This window comes from Dasypus novemcinctus, chromosome 26, assembly GCF_030445035.2.
Source record: "Dasypus novemcinctus isolate mDasNov1 chromosome 26, mDasNov1.1.hap2, whole genome shotgun sequence".
NCBI lineage: Eukaryota > Metazoa > Chordata > Mammalia > Cingulata > Dasypodidae > Dasypus > Dasypus novemcinctus.
Window position 1 is genome coordinate 9572421 of NC_080698.1, and position 13909 is coordinate 9586329.

Consider the following 13909-nt stretch of genomic DNA (forward strand, 5'->3'; position numbering starts at 1 on the left):
GCCAGGCAGCCACCACGTCCCCCGTCAGGCAGCAGGTGGACGAGACAAGAAGCACAGAAGGATGGCGCTGGTGGCAGCAGCTGGTAAACCAAGTCAGCCGCTGCCCTCTTGGGACGTGCGCGGCACTGCAGCTGGAGCGCACTTGCCCTCCTGGGCCTTGGTGGGGCAGGAGAAGGAGAGGGGCTCTCTCGGGCCAAGTTCAGCCTGGGAGTCCTCTGATAGTCTCTTCTTAGCTCCCACGGTCAGGACACCAGGACCTCTGGGTGAGGCTGTTATTCTGATGCCACTAATCAAAACGGGCCCCTCCAGATAATCCCCTCTGAATGCTGTCACATCGCAGGCAAGAAGAGAAATGCTGTGCTGGGAGGACCAGAGCAAACTCCAAAAGCCACAGGGGGACCCAGGCAGCCCCGGCTGGGCCTGTGCTGGCTCCAGCGGCCAGCCGGAGGGAGACCAGGCCAGGGTCCCTTCTAGAATCACCCCCAGAGACCATCCCCCCAACAGCTGCTTGCTTCCTTGGTCAGGGTGCATCACACTCGTGTACTTAGGGTGCATCACACTCGTGTACTTACGAATGACCCAAGCCCCATTTTACAGCCCGGCCTTTTCACTTAATGCTATATAACACATAGGTATCTCTCTGTAAATGTGATTCAAAATTACTGTGAGATATTTTACCCAAGGGCCCCACTGTCATTTATTTAACCACTGCCCCACTCCCGCCATAAGGCAGGAGCTGGCAAACTACAGCCAGAAAGTCAAATTCCGCCTAAGGCTTGTTATTGTAAAAAAAAAACTTTTACTGGAACACGGCCATGCCCATTCAGTCACCCGTTGTGGGTGTTCCCTTTGCACCCACGGCAGAGGTGAGCAGTTGCCATCGAGGCCACGTGGCCTGCCAGACCTCAAGCCTTTGCAGAGGAAGTCTAACACCACCGCTGGTCTCAGCTGAATGCCCCTCACGAGCCAAAACGACCCCAGGGCCCACCCCTGCTCGGCCTTCCATTCCAGAAGGAGGCAGACGGCGCTAACGGGCACTGGCCGCCACCAGCTGTTTGTAGGCAAAGTCTGGGCACCCCTCCCCAAAATGCAGATTGTGCATTTAAGAAGAGCGTGTCCTGCTCGCAAATGCCTTGCAGGAAGATCCTCTGTGTAGAAATTAGGCTTGATTTTATGATGGACTCGTAGAAAATCCTGCCCCACGGAGCTCCAGGTGAGACAAGAGAAGCCCTGCAGGCACTGCTGGCTCACCATCTCTGCCCCGAGAGAAGCAGCAGAAAAGGCCAAACTCCTCCGGCCCTGCGAGGGGGCCTCTCCGCTGCCGCATCAAGGCAGGTGCTCAGGGGCTCTGGCCCCACCGAGTCCAGGGGCCCACAGAGGGCGGAGCCTGGCCGGGGGGTGCCCGCCACCCGCCCACCCCCCTGCAGGGCAGGGTGCCCTCCCCTCACCTGTCCAGGTCCTCATCCAGCGACTCGTACGAGCTCTGGTAGCACTCGATGCGCCTCATGAAGTCCTCCGTGGCCTCGTCGCTGTCGCGGTCAACGTAGTCGGGGCTGCCCAGTTTCACTTGCTGCCATTGCCAGACACAGGGCAGGACACGTCAGGGCTGGAGGCCACGCCGGGCCCAAGGCCAGGGAGGGCGCCGGGAGGCGGGTGGCGCCCGAGCGGGAGGCTGGGCCGGGGGCCTGAGGCTGGAGCCCACCCCGGGGGGCCGGTGCTCCGGGTCCGAGTCCTCGTGCTCGTGCTGGGAGGGGACCTCTGGGACCCCCGAGATGGGAGCCCCTCGTCTTTGTGTATGGGGAGAGGTGAGGCTGGAGAGACGAGAGGCCTGAACTGGGGGGGGAGGGGCTGTGCACCCACCCTGGGCTGAAGCTCCTCCCCCAGGGGGTGACAGGGAGGGGGAGAGGAGAAAGCGAGGACGCTGCCCACCCGCCACATGCCCGGGCCACCCAGCAGCTGAGTTTCCACTGCCTCCCACCCCTCTCCCCTCGGCCAAGAGGCCAAATAAAGGCCGGACCAGGCACCAGACCAGACCTGGGGCGGGACGTCGCCGTCACACGCCAACCCTGGCTTGACCCCCGCCCTCGGCAGGGCCAGACACCCCCACTCACCACGATGTTGGCGGTGATGACCTCGGGATCCACGCAGATGGACTCGACAAAGAAGGTCTGCGGCAGGACGGTGGCAGGGCAGCAGGGGCAGGGCGGAGGGAGGGGGCCACAGGCGCTGAGGGCTCGGGGCGCTCCCCGGGCCACCCGCCCACCCTGGCCTCTCCCACAGGGCACCCCTGAGAGGACACCATGGGCATGAGAACGGAGCAGCCCCTCCTCACCGCGAATCCCACGCGGGGCTGCGGCAGGAGGCCGGGGACGGGGCCCCCGCGGGCCCCACGGGACGAGCCACGGCCGGGCAGAGGCGGGGAACTAGGCTCACCTTGTAGCCATTCTGTTCTCCAAAAGTAAAGATGGTCTCTCTCCGTTCGCGGGTGGTATTGGTGGCATCGAAAACCTAGGACCAAGCCGGGGTGAACTCAGCCCCTGGCCCCCCGGGGCGAGGAGGCCACCCGGAGGGTGGCACCTCTGGGGACCGGACCAGCTGCTGCCCGGGCCACCCTCCTAGGAGGCCACCTTCACAGCTGCAGGGCCAGGCTTAAAATTAAGAAGGGGGAGGCCGCCCCGGGGAAACGGGGAGCGGGGGGCTCCCCGGCGGGGGCAGGCAGCGCTGCTGGACGGAGGCCTGCGCTCAGCACTGCTCTGCACCGTAGACACGCGAGTGTTCGGCCAGCGGGACTTCGGGTTCAAGCGCTTAAACCCGGGGAGCTAAACCCACACAGATGTCCACTCATCCGGAGACCCCGGCCAAAGAGCAAGAGAGGGAGAGAGAAAGCGGAGAGGAGAGGCCGGCCAGCCGACGGGAGGTGGCAGCTACGCCGCGCCCACCTTCAGGCTCGTGACGCTGGACTTGGATGTGGAGGGAGCCGAAGGGCAGGGGCCTGTGGGGGGAGAGCCAAGCGGAGCAGACCCGCTCGCACGGGCAACTCAGGAACGGGCCTGGTGGCGCCGAACAAAGGGACAAGGGACAAGGGTGCGGGTGAGATGGGAGGACGGGCTGGTCGTCCACCAAGAGCAGTTGGCGCCCCAGGCCCCTCCCTGGGCCACCCAGCCAGGCTCTGACTGCCCTGGGGCTCCGTGTGAAGCAGCCTCGGGAGTGTCACTTTTAAGAAAGGACATTCAGCCGGGGCTCATGTGAAAAACGGAGACGATACACTAAACCAAGCAGCAGAGAGGAACTGGGGAAAACGGAGGTGAGGCATGGAATGGAAGAAAAGGCAAAACACAATTAATAGCCATAGAGAGACATGAAAGTAACCACAAAACAAGAACGGAGCTCAGAGAAAAACACTCAGAGAACAAGAAATTAACTCTTGGAAATTAAAAACGTGATCACAGAATTTTTTTTTTAATTTCAGTGGAATACTTGCAAGATAATGCTGAGGAAATCTAACAAAAAAGATAGAGATACAAAAAAAGGGAAAAAAGATAAAATTAGGGATCAAGCCTAGCATGCAGGCAACAGGAGTTTTAGAAAAATAAATTCAGAAACTGGAAATGGAGAGGTCAATTCGCAGAAAATGGGGATGCAATTGTCAAAGAAAGAATACATGACCTGGAGAAAAGAGTTTCCTGATGGAGAGGGCCCACCCAGGACCTAGCCTGGTGGAGAAGAGAAAACCCCAGCACAAGGCACATCACCATGGAGATCCTAAAAGCCTACCCAGAGGAAGGGGCACAAGAAGCACCCCCATCCCAAAAAGATAACACTTAAAGGAAGACTGGCAAATCTAAATGACGTGAGATGCCAGAAAATTGCAGAGCAATGTCATGGAAATTCCAAGGGACAAGTACTTCGAATCTAGAATTCTATGCCCAACCATCAAACGCAAGGATAAAAAAAGACACTTCCAGACATGCAAGGTCTACTGCAATTTATCTTCCATCATCTTTTCTCAGAAAGCTACTGGAGGATGTGCTCCACCAAAACAAGTCAGTAAACCAAGGGAGAGGAAGAATTGTGACCTAGGAGCAGAGCATTCAACCCAGGAGGGAGAAGGGAGTTTCCAAGGTGTTGTCAACAACACAGACCGAGAAGGCAACCAATACAGACTGCAGCAGGGGGAAAGAGTTCCAGGAAGAACAACTCTAGGAGGAAAAGGGGAAAGTCCTGTGTTTGACTGCATAGGATTGGGGTAGGCCCTCTCCACAGGCACCCCTGTCCCAGCCTTGTCCCAGGTGGAGTTCCCTTACCCAGCATTATAACTTGAATTGCGTGTCCCCAAAAGATATGCTAAAGTCCTTATCCCCAGTACCAGAGACGTGACCTGATGTACAAACAGGTTCTTTACAGATGGAATTAGACAAGTTTAAAGTGAGGTGAAACTGGAGCAGAGAGGCTTCTTAGTCCAATCTGACTGGGTCCTCTCTAAGAAGAGAAGAGACAAACACAGACAAGGGAGAGAAGATGGCCGTGTGACGACGGAGGCAGAGAATGAGCTCTGCCACAACCCAAAGAACACCCAGGAGCCACAGCCAGGAGCCAGGAGAGAGGCCTGGAGCAGACTTCCCTGCAGATGTCAGGGGAAGCAGGGCCCTGGTGACACCTCGATTGTGGACTTCCGGCCTCTAGGACCGTGAGACAACACATGCTGTTGTTCTAAGTGCCCAGGTTTTAGTACTCAGTAGTACAGCCACTGCAAGAAACGAAGACACCCAGGATTCCATCGGTTTCTGAACAGTCAGCAGAGGCTGGGCAGGATTCGCCCCATGCCAGAAGAAATCATATTTGCTAATACCCTGCCTCCTGACGTGGCCACAGTGTGAGAGCTCAGAGGGACATCCAGCAGGGTCAAATGCAACCGCAAGCCCAGGCAGGAATTCCTGGCCCAGCCCCAGCCTCTGGCTTCCTCGTGCGTAACTGATGTGGACCTTCTCCAAGGGCTGGCCCCCAGGGACATCTGGGGACACACGCATCCTGCCTTAACCTGCAGCTGCGTGACGAGCAAAGGGGCAGATGTGTGTGGGTGCCCATGGGTCAGATGTCACCAGGGTGTCACACTCACCGCCACATGTCCCCCCTCCTCACTAAGGAACCGCCGGACGTCACAGAGGGCTGCCAGGGCACACTGCCTTCAGGAGAGAAAACACAAGGTCAGCCCTGCACCCGACCCTGGCTGCGGGAAGTCAGGTCAGGGACTCGTTCTACCCCAGGCAGGAGGGGTCAGCTCCCGACTCCCTTCTCCCTTTTCAAGACTTCTCTTTCCTCAGGATAACTTTCAGCATTTTGCTAACTGTGCTCCTGTAGGGTGGAAAGCTCTGTGTTTCTAGTCGTGGGGAATTTTTTTTTTTTTTTGTACTTTCACTTCTCATCTCACTGTGTACAAATCCATGCTGCCAATTTCTGACTGCCAAGCATTTTCCCTGATTTTAGAAATAAATGCTTTCAAAATCAGATATTTCCTTGTGTATATGTGAGTGTTAGGGCCTGGTGGAAGGGAGAGGAAGGCACTATTGCTTGCTTCCAGCGCAACATTAGACTTAAGGTTAAATTCTCTTTCTTGGAAGAGAGAATTCCCCAAAACCATCCCTTCTGGAGGAGGGCACTGTGCCTCTGCTCCTGGCATCCCACACGTGTATCATACAGGTGTGTGCATGCAAGTCCTCGGGTATGCTATGTGCACCGTACAGTGTGTGCACGCATGCCTGTGGGTGTGCTATGTGCTTCATACAGTGTGCACATACGCCCTCAGGGACGCTATGTGCATCATACTGTGTGCATGCATGCACAACCTCAGGTGTGCTATGTGCATCCTACGGTGGGTGCACATACTCCCTGTTTGCTGTGTGCATCATACAGTGTGCACACCCACGTGTGCTATAAAACTGCATGCACGAGGATGAGCAAGCCTGGTGGTGTACGTGCCCTTTCTAGACCTCCCACTGTGTCAGGGGCAGACCTCAACATTATGTGACTCGAGGGGCCTTAGCACCATGTGAATAACTGGGCCTCTGGGAGATGCTCCTGAGTTTCCCATTTTTTTTAAATTCTGGTCCTTTAACTTTGCCAATTATGTATGGAAAGTTTAGGGCTGGTTTTTGGGGAATGGCCCTGGGCTCCAGCAGCCAGACCCAGACTTTGGGTGCAGTTGGAGATGTGCCCCAGAAGGGCAGCACCCGAACCTGCCCCGGCTTCACCCGCCAGGCTCTCTGTCCCAGCTGGTAACCTTGAACCAGCTTCCCAACCTCTCCAAGCCTGGATGTCCCCATTTGATCTCGTTCCACTATTCCTCCTTTTCAGAGGCAGCCTGAGCAGAGGGCCGGCAGGCCTGGGGCACCAGCTCCCTTACTCTTCCCACAAACACTCTGGATTCAGAAAGGCCTGGGACTGAATTCCAACCCTGACTGACCCCACACAATCCCATCACTTTCTGACCCCAGCCTCAGCATCTGAAAAGGGGGGCACCACTGCTCACCACAAAGGCTGTAGGGAAGCTCAAAATAAGCTGGTCTAGTTGTGCCTGCAGCTTGGGGTTCCCTTAGAATTTTTTTTTTTAAGGTACGAGCACCAGGGATTGAATGTAGGGCCCCGTATACAGGGGGTTGGCACTCAACCAGTGAGCCACGTTGGCTCCCCGGAGTTGGCTCCTTTGTCTGTTTGCTCATGTTTTACTCGTTGTTTGCTCATTGTTTACTCATTTTTGTGTTAGCTTGTTTTGCTTTTTGTTTTTGCTCATTGTCTGCTCGTTGTTTGTTTTTCTTTCGGAGGCACCAGGAACCAAACCTGGAACCTCCCATGTAGAAGGTGGGTGCTCAACTGCTTGGGCCACATCTGCTCCCTCCCTTAGAATTTGCATTTAACATGCCCTTTGGCCTACACATTGGGTAATATTGGAATGGACAAAATAGTCTGAGTGGCCAGCAGGCCTGGATTTCAAGTCTGGGCTCTGTGACATAAACTGCTATCTTGTGCAAGCCACCGAGCCTCTCTGAACCTCAGTTTCTTCATCTATAAAATGAAGAGGGGGGTAGCAATGGAGCACACAGTAAGAGCCCAAATGTCCTTTCCCTTTTGGCAGGCTCAATATCCCCAGGGGTCCCTCTACCCCACAACAGAAGCCCAAACATCAGTCACCTCGTCTTGGTGCAGCAGCCAGGCCCCGCCTCCTGGACCCAACACAAACAGCCTGAGGGTCCACTGCCCCTAATGTGGCGCTCCTGCCCCCTGGTGGCCAGAGAGGGAACCGGCCGCACGGGGTCCACACCTTGACCCAGACTAAATAAAGCTGAGCCAACCTCTGCTGGGTCAACCCCACCACAGCAGGGCCCAGAGCAAGCCGCTGTCACCGGGGCCTGGTGAGGGCCAACTTGACCCCCACCTGACACCTGCTAAGAAGATCACGAGCTGGTACTCAGTTCCTCTGCTGACAGCTCCCAGTTTAAGTGTGATGGGAGTTCACGTATGCAAGTTTCCATTTCTGCTGACCGACGATGCGCATGTGAACTGTTCACCCAGCATCCCGGAGACCACCCCGTGCAAAGCCAAGGCCAGCCTGCACCTGCCCAGAGGAGCAGACCCCAGGCACGCGGGGGTCGGGGCCCCAAGGTCAGGCCTGATCCTTCTGGCAATGTGAGAAGGTGCCAGGGGGCGAGCCTACTCTCACGCTGCCCCATCGCGGAGGCCCGTACACCTGCACCCACGCGGGCCCCTCCACGCCCGCGGTCGGCCCGTGGTACCCCTGGGGCTACTGAGCGTGGCCTCCACACAGCCAGCCCCTAGGCCGCACCACCCCAGCTGGACGCTTCCCCGCCTCCCTCGTCTCCCCACAGCTCTGTCCTTATGCCCCATAGGGCACAGTAAACCACGTCTCATCAACCCCAGGGCAGGACCGGCCCCATACCCTACCTCCTCACCCCCAGCCCCATCACATCTCAAGGGGTCAGAGACCAGCCCTGAAAGGCGGCCGCGGGGCAGGGCCGGGGCAGGGCTCGGGAGCAGCCTGCTCGCTCCCCAGCACCTTGGCTCCAGCGACTTCCGGGGTCTTCCCAAAAGGGCAGTCATTTGATAGCCTTCTTGACAATCTCCCCCAGGTGCACGCGCGCACACGCACACACACACACACACTTACTTCCTGATTTTCAGGCCTTCTTCATTGTCTGGGAGGAAAAACTCAAAAGATTTGTATGTCTTGACCATGTTCCGGCGATACTGGCCGACGTTGAATTCTAGGGGAAAGAGAGGCTCGGTTTTCACAGCACAGCCCCCCCCACCAGCTCCACCTCCCCGCCTCCCACACCCCAGGCCCCGCCACACCCCGGCCTTCTCTCCTCTCCTCCCTGGCCAGCCTCACCCCGCGTGGGCACGCCGATCCAGTTCAGGTAGCGCGTCAGCTTCTTGGAGATGTAGGTCTTGCCCCTGGCGGGCAGGCCCACCATGACGATGAGCGTGGGGCAGTTGGTCATGCACACTGCAAGACGAAGGGGCACGGGTGTGAGGCCGGGCCGGGACGCCTCCCGGGCGCCCGCCCCCTAAGCCTCGGGCACGGGCCGGGGTGAGCAGCAGGCGGTCCTCCTTCTCGGCGTCTCCCCAAGGGTCCCAGGCCCGAGCCCAGCCACCGCAGGCAGGCCTGCCCGGGCTCTCCCCCGCCCTTGTCACCCCGACGCACGCTGCCAGATGCAAAGCTCGAGCCGCTGCGCCCCGGACTAACACCGCGAAGGCTCCCTGCCACCGACAGGCCAGAGCCAGCCTCCAGAGGGGTCCTCAGAGCTCCGCCTTGTCATCCGAGAATCCATCCCCCAACCTCGCGTCTCCCCTGCCCGTAACCCCAGAAAGCATTCGGTGTCCCCAGGACGGCAGCCCCGTGCCTCCCGCCCCGTGGTGAACTCCCCTTCACCCTGCAAAGCCCTGCTCCAAAGCTGCTGCTGGCATGAGTCCTTTCTCCCAGGCACCGGCACGCCTAGCTGTGCACCCGCCACCCTGGGCATCTCGCTCGCGCGCCCGCCGGCCCGGGGCCGCTCACCTGAGTGGGAGGAGCCCTGCCGCGTGGGAGCAGTGTCTGAGCCATTCGACTCCGGCGCTGGGGCCTGGCACAGAGGTGGTGCTCGGGAATTTGGGGCTAGAGAGGGGAGGGGGCATCAAGGAGCTGGCCAGGCCGAGGCCCACGAGGGGCTGAGGCCAGAGACCCGGGCCAAGGCCCATGGGGCACTTCCTCTGGCAGCCGGCCCACTGCCCTCCCACAGGCCAGCAGGTCAGTGTGCCAGCAGGTGGAGGTGGCGTCTAACGGAGCTCGCCGTCCCCGCCAGCCGGCACAGACACCGCGGTGGCAGGACCGCCAGGCTCACCAGCTCGGAAGCCTTGGGGAGCTCCCCTTCCGTCAGCCCCTGGGCCACAGCACACAGACGGATGGGCGGGCACCGGGGCCTGTCGCGACACGGCCCCGCCCCACCTGGCACCTGGCAGCCCTCCTCCGACGGCCTGCCATGCCCCAGCCTCCCAAGCGGAGGCCCCACGGGCAGCCTTGCCTGGGGCCTGCGGGGCGGTTGCTCAGCGCCATCTCCCAGCCCTCCTCTTCACCTGGGCTGTGACGTTTTAGTCGGTTTCCATCCGACAGCCCCAGGGGAGATGTCGGGGCTAAGGAACAGGCCCGGCCAGGCCTTAAACCCAGAGGCCTGGAACAAGCAGCCCGGCTGCTTATCAGGGCTGGGATCCTCAGTGGCCCAGGGGGGAAATATCCAACACTCAGAGCGGATGTAGCTCAAGTGGTTGAGCACCTGCTGCCCAGGTACCAGGTCCTGAGTGCAAACCCAAAAAAAACTTAACACTAAACAGCACAGGCCTTTCTCCGTTGCGAAGTGGGGCGTGTGGAGCTGCCCTCACCGACCCTGACCGGAGCAGGTGTCCTCCTGGGAAGACGAACTGGCCACAGTGGGCCTCCTCCCCTGCTCCTTTGGCCCCTTCGTGCTGTGTTAATGATAAAGTGGTCAGGGAAGCGGACTTGGCCCAATGGATAGAGCATCTGCCTACCACATGGGAGGTCCGCGGTTCAAACCCCGGGCCACCTTGACCCGTGTGGAGCTGGCCCATGCGCAGTGCTGATGCGTGCAAGGAGTGCCCTGCCACACAGGGGTGTCCCCCATGTAGGGGAGCCCCACGCGCAAGGAGTGTGCCCCGTAAGGAGAGCCGCCCAGTGTGAAAGAAAGTGCAGCCTGCCCAGGAATGGCACTGCACACACAGAGAGCTGACGCAGCAAGATGACGCAACAAAAAGAAACACAGATTCAAGGTGCTGCTGACAACAACAGAAGCGGACAAAGAACACGCAGCAAATAGACGCAGACAACAGACAACGAGGGTGGGGGGGAGGGAGAGAAATAAATAAATAAATAAATCTTTTCAAAAAATAAAGTGCTCATTGGCTGGAAGTTTCTCTGGGGTCTGTGCCATGTTCCCATGTCACATCGTGCAGCCCCTTGCTCCACAGGGAGCAGGAGTCGGACAGACCTGGGTTCCGACACTGACTCTGACATGTATTCACTGACAACTCTGGGCCTCAGAGGCCTGGCCTGTAAAATGCGAGGGAGCTCACACCACCTCCGTGGACAAGCCGGGGCACCTCCGACACCGTGCCCTGTGCCCCGGCTGGCAGCATGCCTGGGGACGCGGCCACACCTCAGCACTCACTGGCCTCGGGACCTGGGGCGTCTCGGGGCCGGAGCCACCTCCATCCCCAGGCAGGCCCTGGGGAGCAGCAAAGGGCCCTGACACCAGCGGGGAGTCCGTCACTCCCAACCCCCCCCCCAGCCTTCTGGGTCAAGGCAACCCAAACTGTGAGCCCTGAGGGAGGGAAGAAGACCTGAACCCGGAACACAGGGTGACAATGAGCAAGAGTGGAGAAGCTTGCAGGAAACCTCAGCATTAGCCAAGGCGAGAAAAAACAAGTTTGGCGCAGCCCTGCCCCCCGGGCCGGCGGGCGGCCGGGGCCCGAGCTGCTGGCACAACCCCAGCTGTCGGCAGCGCGCTCCAGCCGCCCACGTGCCGGGCGACGGGAGAAGCTGCACCAGCCCTGCTCCCCGGAAGAGGGCCCTGCCCTCAGCTCCCTGGGGGCACCCCCTCTTCACATCTTCGGTCTCCCCAGGGATGCCCCTGGGCTCCTCCCCCAGCATTTGGCCACAGTGTCCCCATCCCCTGCCACATGCATACCCAGCCCAGGGCAGCAAACCAGGCCTGGGTGCAAAACAGAGCAATCAAGTGCCCGTGGCTCTGCTCCTTGAGATAAGCCTCAAGGAGATAACCTAAAAGCAAAACCAAAGTACACGTGCGCTCGCGACGGCGCTGTCTGCGGCACCCAGCACCAGGAGAGGCCTGGCCGCCGAGAGGGTGCACACGGAGGCCCACGGAACGGGACGCGCCGTAGCCTCTGGAGTGGAGGGCGCGGGCCTGGTGGACGGGGTGCACAGCCGGGGCCCAGCTCTGCGCCCACCAGGACCTCGCTGCGGAGCAAACAGAAAGCAGAACCCAGGGCCTGTGGCATCCAGCCTCCCTCCTGCTCCTCTTCCTGTACATTGGCCCCAGGTCACAGGTGTCCAAGGAGCCAAGGGGCCTGGGACACCCAGGCATCACGGAGGGGACAGCAACGGCCCCTGGAGCGGGTTCTGGGGCCAGTTCCTGAGCCGCACCTGCTCCACCTCCTTCCCGCCAGGCTGCAGAGGGAAGAGCTCTTTAAAGTAAAGCAACTCAGCACCCCAGGCCCCACCGGTGGTGACAGAGGAGGCCGTCTCTCATTCTCCCACGCACACACCACTTGTGTCCCTGCCCAGGACGCATCTTGCCACCTTTTGGCTGCCAACACTGCCGTGCTCCCAGGTTTCCCCCTTCGTCCCTGTCCTACCCAGCCCTAGAGCTCCTGCTGTCCCCGCTGAGAGGCCAACGATGGGCAAGGTGGTGGCTTCCGGGCCCCCGAGTGTGGCTCTGAATTTTAAGAAGTGGGGGAAGAACTGCTAATGGAGAGCAGAGGTGGGGGAGGCATTGGACATCCTTCTGTCAACCAGGCCCCGGCGCCCTGACTGCTGACTCCGAGGCCCACCTTGGAGCACCCGCCCCCACCCTCAGGGCCCTCACCTGTCCCTGTGGCCCTCAGACCTGGTCAGAGGCCCATCACGCAGACGGGGAAACCCTGTACAAATCAAGGGTCTGGGCAATGCACAGACAAGTCCGCACTCAGTCACCGCTTAATCACCCCCTTCCGCGAATTCCAGGAGCCCTGCCTGAGGCCCACGCCTGGTGGAGGCAGGTCTCATCCTTGGCCTCTTGGGTACCTCCTCCTCCTCCAGGAAGCCCTCGCCCTTGGGCCTCCTCCCGCAGCCCGGGGGCTTCCCTCATCACAGCCTGCATTATGCCTCCCCGTCCAGACCACGTGCTCCGTGAGCACAGAGATTGCAGGGAACAGGGGCAGAAGTCGCTGGCACAGCCAGAAGCCTCCTGCGCCAGCCTGCTCCAGGCAGACAACAGTCACGGCACCTGCAGCCAAGAGCAGCCCTTGAACCCAGCTAGAAAGAAACCACTCAGGGAGGCGAAAGGTTACATGAGAGATAAGTTGGGGGAAACGGGCGAAGAAAATCTTTGATGGGGCATTCTCTAGCCAGAAAAGGCTTTTTAAATCCCAATCTTCGATGCCTCATATTTGAAAGCTGAGATAGCCAAGGACCCCCCCAGATGTGGGGGTGGGGGGGCATAGCCGTCACCAGAGCCACCATCCACAAAACTGCCCCCAGCCCCAAGTGGGCAGCCTCTGCTCTGAGCGGGCCGTCCCGCCCACTTACTCAGAGAGGTAGTTATGCCATTGCTCAACAGAATGGGAGACGCGAGTGACTCCTCAGCAAATGCAATTTGGGAGATAATTTTCTAGAACACAGTTTTGTGAGAATTATCATAAAGGGTGTCCAGGGTATTAAGACATCTGGGAACTGGGGGGCGGCGGTCTGGAGTGGAAGAGGATGCTGGGCCCAGAGGTCGGGTGGCATGTGGCCAAGACGGCAGAGCAGGTCGAGCAGGGCCGGCGTAGGAGCCCTGCTTCCTGGTTCCCAGGCCGGCGCTCCTCCGAGCCCCTGGTTCCACAAGCCCCAACACTCTTGTCCTCATCAAGGAGCCCCAGAACATGCTGCCCCACGTGGGCCTGGGCAGGACCAAGGCGCCAGGAGGCCACTGGGCACAGGTGGCCAGACACAGCACCCGGTCACCTGTGCTGGGCCAGCCCACAGCCCCACCCATTCCAACGCGACACAAGCCCTCCTGCTCAGACCAGAGCCACACTTTAATCCCGCACTTGGAGCTTGGAGAAACACAGGCCCTGCCCAGACAGGACTCCCTGCACGGCCCCAGGAGTTATGAGACCCGGGCAAGTCCCGTCCCCATTGGGTCTCAGTTCCCTCAATCCCTTGGGATCGGCTTGGAGCTGATGCTTCAGACCTGACTCTGAGGTCACAGGAAGCAAAGAGAGGGTGGTGATGATGACGAAATTACCAGCTACCTCTTATTGAGCACCTACTTATTTGGGGATCACAGCAGCTTCATGGAACAGGGGTGATGCGTATCCCCATCTCACAGATGGGGAAACTGAGGCCAGTAGGATCAGTTCCTTGCCAAAGTCACCCCATTGAGCCAGGACACAGCTCAAGTGTTCTGCCTCCAAAATCGAGGTTCTCATTTCTTCCCCTTTAAGGAATAACAGCTACCCCTTAATTTTAGGCTCACACTGCCCTAACACAGCTTGGCTAGCAACATAAGAGAGAGGGGCCCCCGCCTCCACACTCCCAGAAAAGTCTTGGAGGAGGGCTGATGGCCAAAGCCCCTCAGAACTCAGT

The 13909-nt window shown here is 59.4% G+C and overlaps 1 protein-coding gene across 3 annotated transcripts in view; it reads right to left on the reverse strand.

The window, feature by feature from the left end:
- Positions 1-13909, reverse strand: part of PFKFB4 (6-phosphofructo-2-kinase/fructose-2,6-biphosphatase 4) — a 54054-nt gene that overhangs the window by 38870 nt on the left and 1275 nt on the right. For 2 of the 3 annotated variants that reach the window (XM_058288475.1, XM_058288473.2), the window contains exons 2-7: positions 8402-8518; positions 8180-8276; positions 5117-5183; positions 2434-2508; positions 2112-2168; positions 1449-1570 (exon numbers count right to left, since the gene is read on the reverse strand). In XM_058288475.1, coding sequence (XP_058144458.1) covers positions 1449-1570; positions 2112-2168; positions 2434-2508; positions 5117-5183; positions 8180-8276; positions 8402-8518 — 535 coding nt within the window. Of the gene's footprint in view, positions 1-1448; positions 1571-2111; positions 2169-2433; positions 2509-5116; positions 5184-8179; positions 8277-8401; positions 8519-9070; positions 9167-13909 lie in introns of all 3 variants that reach the window. The other variant, XM_058288472.1, reaches the window with a different exon arrangement.